The 9,963-nt window shown below is 43.4% G+C and overlaps 2 protein-coding genes across 2 annotated transcripts; both read left to right on the top strand.

The window, feature by feature from the left end:
- The first annotated feature begins 544 nt into the window (after positions 1–544).
- LOC123175767 (AAA-ATPase ASD, mitochondrial-like) lies at positions 545–2,212 on the top strand. Its single transcript, XM_044590300.1, has one exon. The coding sequence runs from the start codon at positions 640–642 to the stop codon at positions 2,173–2,175; it is 1,536 nt and encodes a 511-aa protein (XP_044446235.1). The 5' UTR covers positions 545–639; the 3' UTR covers positions 2,176–2,212.
- Positions 2,213–5,675: 3,463 nt separating this feature from the next.
- LOC123175768 (disease resistance protein RGA5-like) lies at positions 5,676–9,217 on the top strand. The gene is made up of 2 exons (XM_044590301.1): positions 5,676–5,860; positions 7,246–9,217. The coding sequence occupies exons 1-2, from the start codon at positions 5,676–5,678 to the stop codon at positions 9,215–9,217; spliced, it is 2,157 nt and encodes a 718-aa protein (XP_044446236.1).
- Positions 9,218–9,963: the final 746 nt, after the last annotated feature.

Raw genomic sequence — 9,963 nt, 5'->3', positions numbered from 1 at the left:
GCATTTGTACTGTGACAAAAAAAAGGAAGAACCTTTAAAAAAATAACAGGAGGGGTGCGCGCCCCTACTGCGTTAAATTAGAGAATGTAAAAGTTAAATTAAAGAGGGCCAGAGCCGGAAGGGGGGAGCATTCAAGAAACAAAAAAGAAAAAGAAAAAAAGAAGGAAAGCAAGCGGAGAGAGAAAATCTAAGCTAAATTCTGCAGCCATTTCTGAATTTGAGTGAAGTAGCTTTTCTTGGCTCGCTAGAGGAGTAAAGAGAATTCGTACCTGAACAAACTCTTGCATCCTTGAACAGTCGCTGCTATATTATTGAAGATCTTGTTGGTCTGGCACTTCCAGATACCGTTCTTCTTGGAAAAAGGAAGAACCGTAGGGGTGCAGTAAAAAATTAGGAATTTTTTTCTCCACTTGTCATGGTTTGCTGCGGGTCCAGACTGATTGAGCTAAGATAAAAGCCGGGTCTCATTTATAGATTCTCTTCCTGTCATCTCTATAAATATATATGACCCATGCAACAGACCAGGAGCGGCAAGCCACTGCGAACCTCATACCTAGCTAGCTTAGTTTGATCTCATCAATCGAGAGCTTCCTTGGTCATCCTAGTCCGTCCTAGCCAACCCAAGCTAGCCAACAAGCCATGGCGACCAATGATTTGTGGGCCGGGATTGGATCAGCTCTGGCGTTTTTAATTACCCTCACCACCATGGCAATGAACCAATCCAGGATCAAATTGTTGATCAACAAGATCAGCGCCTACCTCAACCCATACATACAAATCACCATCCCTGAGTACGGCGCCGAGAGTTTCAAACGCAGCGACTTCTTCGTTGCGATTGAGGCCTACCTCTCCAACTTGTGTCATCAAGATGGTCGGGTGCGCAAGCTGAAGGCCGAGCTCGAGAGCGACATGCAGAAGCCCCAAGTTTCAGTTGACGACGATCAAGAGATCGTTGATACCTTCAAAGGTGCCACGCTCTGGTGGTACGCCGACACAGAGCTCCCGAAGACCACTGTCATCACCTACCGCGCTGGTGATGAGAAGCGCCGCTTCTACCGAGTTGCCTTCCATAAAAGGTTCCACAAACACATCGTGAATGACTACCTGCCCTATGTCATAAAAAATGGCCGTGACGTCATCGCCAAGAACCGCCAGCACCGCCTCTTCACCAACAACGCAAGCAGCCAATGGAGCTCCTACAACAGAGAAAAGAGCCTCTGGAGCCACGTGGAGTTCCGGCACCCGGCGAAGTTTGACATGCTCGCTATGGACCCCGCCAAAAAGGACGAGATCAAGGATGATCTCAATGCCTTCAAGATGGGAAAGGATTACTATGCCAAGGTCGGCAAGGCATGGAAGCGTGGATACCTGCTGTTTGGACCCCCAGGCACCGGTAAGTCCATGATGATCGCCGCCATGGCCAACTTTATGGACTACGACATCTATGACATGGAGCTCACGGCGGTGAAGAACAACACGGAGCTGCGGAAGCTCTTCATCGAGACCAAGGGAAAGTCCATCATCGTCCTCGAGGACATTGACTGCTCCGTCGACCTCACCGGCAAGCGCACCGACAAGAAGAAGGCCCGTAAGAAGTCTGGCGACCAGAGCGACATGGCGACCATGCGACAGAAAGAGGATGAGAAGAAGGACGACGAAGACAGCAAGCTGACCCTTTCTGGGGTGCTCAACTTCATTGACGGGCTATGGTCGGCGTGCGGCGAAGAGCGCATCATCATCTTCACCACCAACTACAAGGACAAGCTGGACGAAGCGCTGATCCGGCCAGGCAGGATGGACATGCACATCGAGATGTCCTACTGTCGCTACGAGGCATTCAAGGTGCTGGCCCATAACTACCTGGACATCAGCGAGTATCAGTTTTTCGAGCTGTTCGGTGAGATACACCGGCTGCTGGATCAGGTTGACATGTCCCCGGCGGACGTTGCCGAGCACCTGATACGAACGGAGAAGAAGGACGCCGGCGCGTGCTTGCAGGTTCTCATCCAAGATCTGAAAATTTTAAAAGCCAAGAAGAACTCGGCAGCAGATTGTCATCCACAGGATCCAATTTCAATAGTGGTACCAGATTTAAACCCGACGGTGCTGCCGGATTTAAACCCGACAGTGATCAATATATTTGAGGTAGCAAGGGACAGTACATTGGAATCATAAAGTGCCCCCGTTTGGTTGTATAAGTAGCTAAGCTATGCTTGCCCCCATTTGTTTAATTAATATTGTAATCTCTCTATTTTCCCTTTTTGTACTTCGTTCTCTTCTTAATAAATTCACATTAGGGGCTTTGCCCCTCCTGTTTCCTTCAAAAATAAGTACCTAAGCTATGCTTAGTTTGCACAAAACATTGTGCTTTCAACTACTGCTATCACAAGTCATGTCAATAAATTATACTTCCACAGTCCCAAAGTAAATATATTTTTAGAATTGCTCTAATTAAGTTAAACATTTTTTAAATTTAACCAAATTTATATAAAAGAGCACTCAATATCAAATTTATACAAGTGGATACACGGAATATATTTTCATAGTATATTTACTTGGTACCATAGATATGTTGGTATTCTTCCCTTTAAAGCTGGTTAAAATTATTTGACTTAGGAGAACCATAGAAGTCGATATATTATGGGACTGGGAGAGTATATAGTTTAAAATGACCACAATTAAAATAGAAGCAACTATTCTTTTCAAAAGTCTAACAAAAGACTTGTCATCATATTGTTATTTGCCGAAAGACGAGGCCGGAGATTCTGTGCTACTCGGTCGTGTGTGAATCATGTGGAGGGGGGACCTTGAGTGCTTATCCCGTTATCTGGCCACTTGGACACCATTAAAGGCAAAACGTTCTTTGCTTCAGCCTTCATGTGCTCCTCTGTTCGTGAGCTTTGTTGGTCCGTTTCCTTGTGCACACACCTTCAAAAATTCCTAGACTTTGGTGCAAACATTGGCCGCCTTTGCTTTCGTTTCCTTCAGCTTGAAAAATTCCTAGACCTAGCCGGCCGCAAGCATTGCCTGCTTTTTCTTTCATCACACAAACAAAACACAGAGGGATCAATTCTGTGTGAAAGGAGGAAGCTGCAGGTCCATGAGATCTTTTGCTTTAGCTAACGTGTGCTGCCACAAATAATATGTCGAATACTTACAAGGTGATTTGCACACCCTGAAAATGCTAAATGTTATTCATCCTCATAGACAAAGCATGTGAGCGGAGCACCTTAAAGAACTGTCGTCCTTCATCCTTTGCACACCTTAAAGAATTACTCACATTACAAGCAAGCATCACTTGATATCTTCTCTTGTGCCTCACAAAAATGCTCAAAGAGAGATTCTTTAAGAAAAGATGAGGTAGCAGAAAATATACATATGTTTTATATTATCCATAGTCAAGAACAAATACCTTGTGTTAAGTTTAGCCCCATATCGAAAATTGATTGTGGGACAGCACAGTTAGGCCCAAAATCCTATTTGGTTGTGGGCTCAAATGGACCTAAGTCTGATGTGGCGCTGGCTCTCACTACTATAAAAATGATTTTTGGATACATCCTTTTATTTAAAAAGGTGGTCAAACAAGGCGGCGGTAAAAGTTAAATGTCATCCTTATTCCGCCGGCTGTGGCTACCCCGTTTTCCTTCTTTTGTTTAGCTCTTTGTGAGCCCTTTTACTTACTGAGACTTGGAGACTTTGAGACTTTCTTTGAAATGTATGCTTATTAATAAATTGGCCGAATGCATCTTTCTGATGCAGAGGACGGGGAATACCCTCCTTTTCAAAAGAAAAAAGTTAACTGTCATCTGGTTTGGTTTGAAAACTATGTTTTGGAAAAATGAATAAACTAAATATTAAAAAAATCTATGCATGAGAGCACAGGTTAATAGACTAGTAAACCTAAATAACTGCCACGAAGCCCGTGCCAATTATCTATGCAGCCTGCTTGCACAACTTCCTTTTCAGAAAACACATGTTCTCTGCCGTGGACCCGTGGCACTCAAACTTTCCCCATTTTTTATTTGAGGACTAGCTATCTCTTTGAAGTCAGGAAGGAGTTTCAAAATGTCTCGATTTTGTTTGTTTTATAAGCGTGATTACATTTACATGCCCAGTTCTGATGGTCACTGTACAATGCTGGCAAGTTGGTGTATGACTTGTGTAGAGATTGATATGTGGAAGCGTTCCTACTCCTCCTTAGAGGAGCCGCGGGTGTGTATTTATTGAGGGCAGGAAGAACCCCTGCCTTGGTTTACAAAAAGCTACTGGTAGTTAGGATTACAATGACACAATATCTCTATGTCTAACACCCTCCCTTAATCTGAACTACCTATGCAAGATTGAGATTGTTCTTGAATGCTTCAAATGGTTTGAGTGGCAAAGCCTTGGTGAACCCATCAGCAACTTGATCCTTGGAGGGTATAAAGCATATCTCTAGTTTCTTGTCTGCAACCCTTTCTCGTACAAAATGGAAGTCTATCTCAATATGCTTGGTTCTAGCATGAAACACAGGGTTAGCACTTAGGTAGGTAGCACCTAAGTTGTCACACCACACACATGAAACACGTTGTTGCTTTATGCCCAATTCCTCAAGCAAGGATTCCTCCCAGATGATCTCAGCAGTAGCATTAGCAAGTGACTTGTATTCTGCTTCTGTACTTGACCTTGATACTGTTACTTGTTTTCTGGCAGTCCATGAGATAAGGTTAGAACCAAAGAAAACTGCAAAACCTCCAGTTGATTTTCTGTCATCACTACAGTTTGCCCAATCAGCATCAGAAAAAGCACAAACCAGTGTAGAGTTAGAACGTTTGAAATAAAGTCCCAAATCTACAGTGTGCTTGACATACCGTATGATTCTTTTAACAGTTGTCCAATGAGTGGAGATAGGAGCATGTAAATATTGACACACCTTAAAATGAGATTTTCCCCGCTTGATAGCACCCGGAGTACTACAAAAATCATCTTTACTTATTATGGGCAGTCCGGTGCATGTAGCTCCTGCTTGCACAGGGTCTGGGGAAGGGTCCGACCATGCAGCCTTTCCCTACAATTTTTATAAGAGGTTGTTTTCAGGACTTGAACCTGTGACCTCATGCTTCCAAGGCAGCAGGTTTACCACTGCGCCAAGGCCCCCCTTCATCATCTTTAACTATTATCACAACTAAAATTAAGAATCACGTCACGGTGAGAGATGAGTGAACTACTCCCTCTGTAAAAAAAATATAAGATCGTTTAGATTAGTGTCTAAATGATCTTTTTTTTTACAGAGGGAGTAACTACAAAATAAGCCTGTGTTGTCTCTATCAAGTCACTAATTAGTGAGCCAACTACAAAAAATATAAGCTCTCTTTACGGTAAGAAAAACTAGTTTCATGGACCTAGGCTGGATGAACATGTTGATAAGACTTGTTAAGCTAAGCGGTTAAACTGAATTACTTAGCAGTGATTAAGATATAGCTTGAGTTGGAATCTAACAACATGACATGATTAAGCACTCATTAGTGAATATAAGATGCTGCGTCTTTTGGATCAAAAGAGTTTTTCCCGAGCAACGTGGGGTGGCTTGATGAATTTGACGCCATGCACACGTTTATCTTCAAAATGTCAGAGGGCGAGGATCTCGAGGTGGAAGATAAAGTTATACAGCGGCGGTGAGGGAGCTCTCCTATGACATGCAGGACACCATCGAAGACTTCATGCAAAGCGTCGATGATAGAGACGCTAAGCCAGATGGCTTTATGGAGAAGGTCAAGCATGAATTAGGGAAGTTGGGGAAGATAAATACTCGCCATCGCATTGGAAGTGAGATGCAAGATTTGAAGAAACAATTCATTGAGGTGGGTGACAAGAATGCATGGTACAAGACACATGTAGCTTTTTCCAAGACCCGTTGGGCCTTCCCCAGCACTAAACATGAAGTTGTTGACTCTAGAGCTCTTGCTATCTGTGAGCATGCCTCAAAGCTTGATGAACCCTAGTTTTGGTAAATAATGTTGTGCCAGCTCTCTCCTGAGGACACAGGACATTTTTACCAAAGTTCCACTACCTAATTCATTTGATTATAAGCACATCAAGGTCGGAGGGGGTCGGTGACGGGGATGATGCAGGGGCTCCTTGATTTTTGCAAAAAAAACATTATTATCCCGATTTTAGGAATTAGTGAAACCCTATAAGCTATCAACTAAACATTATTATGCTGATTCAAAATACCTACATTTACTAAGAAAATTGTAAAACTAGTTTTTTTACTAAAAATTTGTATTACTAACCCTAACAGCTATCCATCCATCCATCTATCAATCAAAAGCATTACTAAAATACCTAGTTTTATCCATCTATCTATCCAAGCATTACAAAAAAAACTAATTTCATCCACCCATTTATCTATAAGCTTTCTACTAGTAGTGGGTTCATATATATGAACACCTAGGGTTACATATATCTACATTCTATTGTACTCAAAAAACCTATTTAGTGCTCTAATGATAAAATGGGCTCATATATATGAACACCTAGGGTCATATATATGAACAAAATTAGTAAAAAATAACATATTGCATTTGCTAATTCATCCAACACATCCAGAGATACCTAGCTTTTGGGTGATTTGAGAGGAGAAGGAGGTACTCACGGTAGGCAGCCTGGGGCGAGAAGGGGATGGAGATGGCAGGCAAGGGGGAGGGCGGCCGGAGCAGTGCGGGGGCGGGCCGACGAGGGTGGGAGAGAGTGGAGATAGAGAGTGAGGAGGGAGAGTGAGAGGTCAAGTGGGGGAGGACGATGATAAGATGGGCTTGGTAGTAGCGCGGGTAACAGCCCAATGCTACTGCTAATGTCGTTAGCTGTAGCGCTGGTCCAAGGCCGGCGCTACTGCTAAGTGGGGACGGGCAGCTGGGCCCGGGATGGCCATAACGGCAGCGTGGTTCAGCAGAACGCGCTACTGCTAATGAACTACTTGTAGCGCTTGTCTCCAGCACGCGCTACTACTAAGTATCAGTAGCGCCTCATTTCAGCAAGCGTTGATAAGGCTCTGTGTATAAGCTTTTATCTAGTAGTGCATGTCTCTTGTTTAAACAATTGCTTATCCCCCTTGCTCTGTGTAATTCTCCAAACGAACATGGACATACAAAAGGAATTAAGTATGTAACATATGCCCCTTTAGCACTTGTGTGCTTATCCTTTTCATTTTGTCAATGTTAACGCGTTTACTCTTTGTCTGTCTACGCAGCACACTTTACTTTACAGCTATGTTAATTTGTCCTTGTACAAGTACTTTGTTGTTGTTGACGATATATGGGACGTGGATACATGGGATACTGTTAAGCGTGCATTCCCCGCTACAAGTTCTACCAGTAGAATAATCACCACCACTCGTATGAACAGTGTCGCTCATTTATGTTGTTCATCATTCAATGGTCATATTTACAATATAAGGGCTCTTGATATGATGCACTCAAGACAGTTATTTCACACAAGATTATTTAAGTCCGATGAAGATTTCCCTTCATACCTTCAAGAAATTGCTGAGCATACATTGGAAAAATGCGATGGATTACCTTTGGCGGTCATTACTATATCTGGTTTGTTGGCTAACACAGAAAGAACAGAAAATATATGGAATCAAGTAAAAGATTCAATTGGCCGTGCACTTGAAAGGAATCCCAGCGTCGAGGGAATGATGAAGATTTTGTCACTTAGTTACTTTGATCTTCCTGCTTATCTAAAAACTTGCCTCTTATACCTAAGCATATATCTTGAAGATTCTACTATTGAGAAGAAGGACCTGGTAAGAAGATGGATTGCTGAAGGATTCATTCATGGAGATGGTAGATACACGGCATATGAGTTAGGAGAAAGGTATCTTAATGAACTACTCAATAGGGGTTTGATCCAACCTGGAAACAGAAATATGTATGGCGTGGTGAACAGTTGTTGCGTTCATGACACAATTCTTGGTTTCATCATATTCAAGTCCATAGAAGAGAACTTTGTTACTTTACTTGGTGTTCCCATTCTGACAATTGGGAAACAAAGTACAGTTGTTCATCGACTCTATCTACAAGGTGTCGAGGAAGGAAATTCAGCGGTAGCAAACCTCGTGCTTTCCCATGTCAGATCAATTATTGTGGTTAGAGGTCTGTTGGCAATCCCTTCTTTGGAGGAGTTCAGACATCTGCGTGTTCTCAACTTGAAGGATTGCTCCCAATTGGAAGATCATCATCTTGAAAATATAGTGAGGTTGTTCCAGCTCAGGTACCTGAAACTCGAAGGTACAAGAATAAGCAAGCTCCCAGAACAAATTGGTCGTTTAGGATGCTTAGAGGTGCTGAACCTAAGAGGGACTTCTATAAAGGAATTACCTGCATCTATTGTGAATCTCAAAAAATGGATGCATCTACTTGTTGATTATGATGTTAAATTTCCTGATGAGATTGCAAAGATGCAAGCACTAGAGACGTTGAAAACTGTCGATGCCTCCATTCAGCCATTAGACTTCCTGTGCGGCCTTGGTCAGCTAATGAATTTGAGGAATCTGCGGATTGACCTTGATTGCGAATTTGATTCTGACACTGTGGATACAAATATGGTTGGGGAGGAGCACAACAAAGCTATTGTCTCCTCCCTGTGTAAGCTAGGCACCCATAATCTCCAGTCCCTGAATATTGGGTTTGGGCGCAGCCTCTTACATGAGGAATCTTTGTGCCTGCCTACCCTCGAGGACCTTTCTATCTGTTTTTCGGCCTTCCCACAGGTTCCTACATGGGTGGGCTCCCTAAGAAACCTCCAACGGCTATGCCTTCGTGTGGAGGGGCTCAAGCAGGACGACCTCTCCACCCTTGGGGCTTTACCCAGTCTGCACGTTCTGTATCTGCTTGGAGAAATAGAGTCAAACGGAAAGCTCAAAATCAGTAGTGAAGTTAGGTTCCGATTCTTGAAGACTTTTATTTATGATGCATGTTCTGAACCAGTAGATCTGATGTTTGGGACATGCTCCATTCCAAAGCTAGAAAAACTCGAGCTTAAGTATATTCGCATAGTTGAAGCTAACTCTTTGGGCTTTGGAATTGAAAACCTCCCTTGCCTCACAAGTGTCAAATGCATTTATGTTGATGGTGATGATGGCATTGTTGAAGCCGTGAAGACTGTCATGGAGAGAGGAGCCAGCACACATCCCAACTACCCTAGTCTACTCTTTGAGAGATTGGTGTTAGGTTGATCTCTCCCGTGTGGGCCCAACGGCCCACCGGGCCCCTGATCCGCGCCCTGGTCGGGGGCGCCCAACCGCAATATGGTTGACGAACCCCTGTCACGCAGCGCTACATAAAGAGGTGGGGGCCGGCGGCACGCAGTACGAGGTTCACCGCGTTGCCAGGCTCCCCACCGAAAACCCCGACCCGATCTAGGTCTAGCGCTGACAGTGATGGGAAGCTCCGCCGCCGCCACTGCCCTAACATCAACAACAGGGGAGTTTCTTCTGCTCGTTGTCCGGCCGGCCAGCTGGTTCTCAAGTTTAATACTAGTGTCTAGCTCGATTCATCTCTCGTTTATGATACACTATTCTCTCCGTCGCATAATGTACTATGGATAATGGATACAAAATTGTAGTATTGGTTAAGACTGCTAGTATTGGTTTAATATTATTGGGTGACCATTCGTAGTCATCATTCTCTAGTTGCCATGCTCTTTGGCAAGTCGTCATTCTGTATCTTTACTGGTAATACATTTCTCCTTTGCTCTTTTATCCATTTGTATGTAGTCGTCATGCTCTTTTATGAAGCAAGCTTTTGTGCCCCTGTTATGCTCTGCTTCTTCTCAATAGTTTTCTCAACAATTGGGACGTTGTTATATATGTTTGCTTACGGCTGTTTACAGCTTAATATAAGCATGTCAACTGGTATGTATTATTGTCAATTAAATCTTGGTTTTACAGTTCATCTGTTAATACTTCTGCAGTGGTAACTA

This window comes from Triticum aestivum, unplaced genomic scaffold, assembly GCF_018294505.1.
Source record: "Triticum aestivum cultivar Chinese Spring unplaced genomic scaffold, IWGSC CS RefSeq v2.1 scaffold206887, whole genome shotgun sequence".
Lineage (NCBI taxonomy): Eukaryota > Viridiplantae > Streptophyta > Magnoliopsida > Poales > Poaceae > Triticum > Triticum aestivum.
This window is presented reverse-complemented; position numbering and strand designations above follow the sequence as displayed.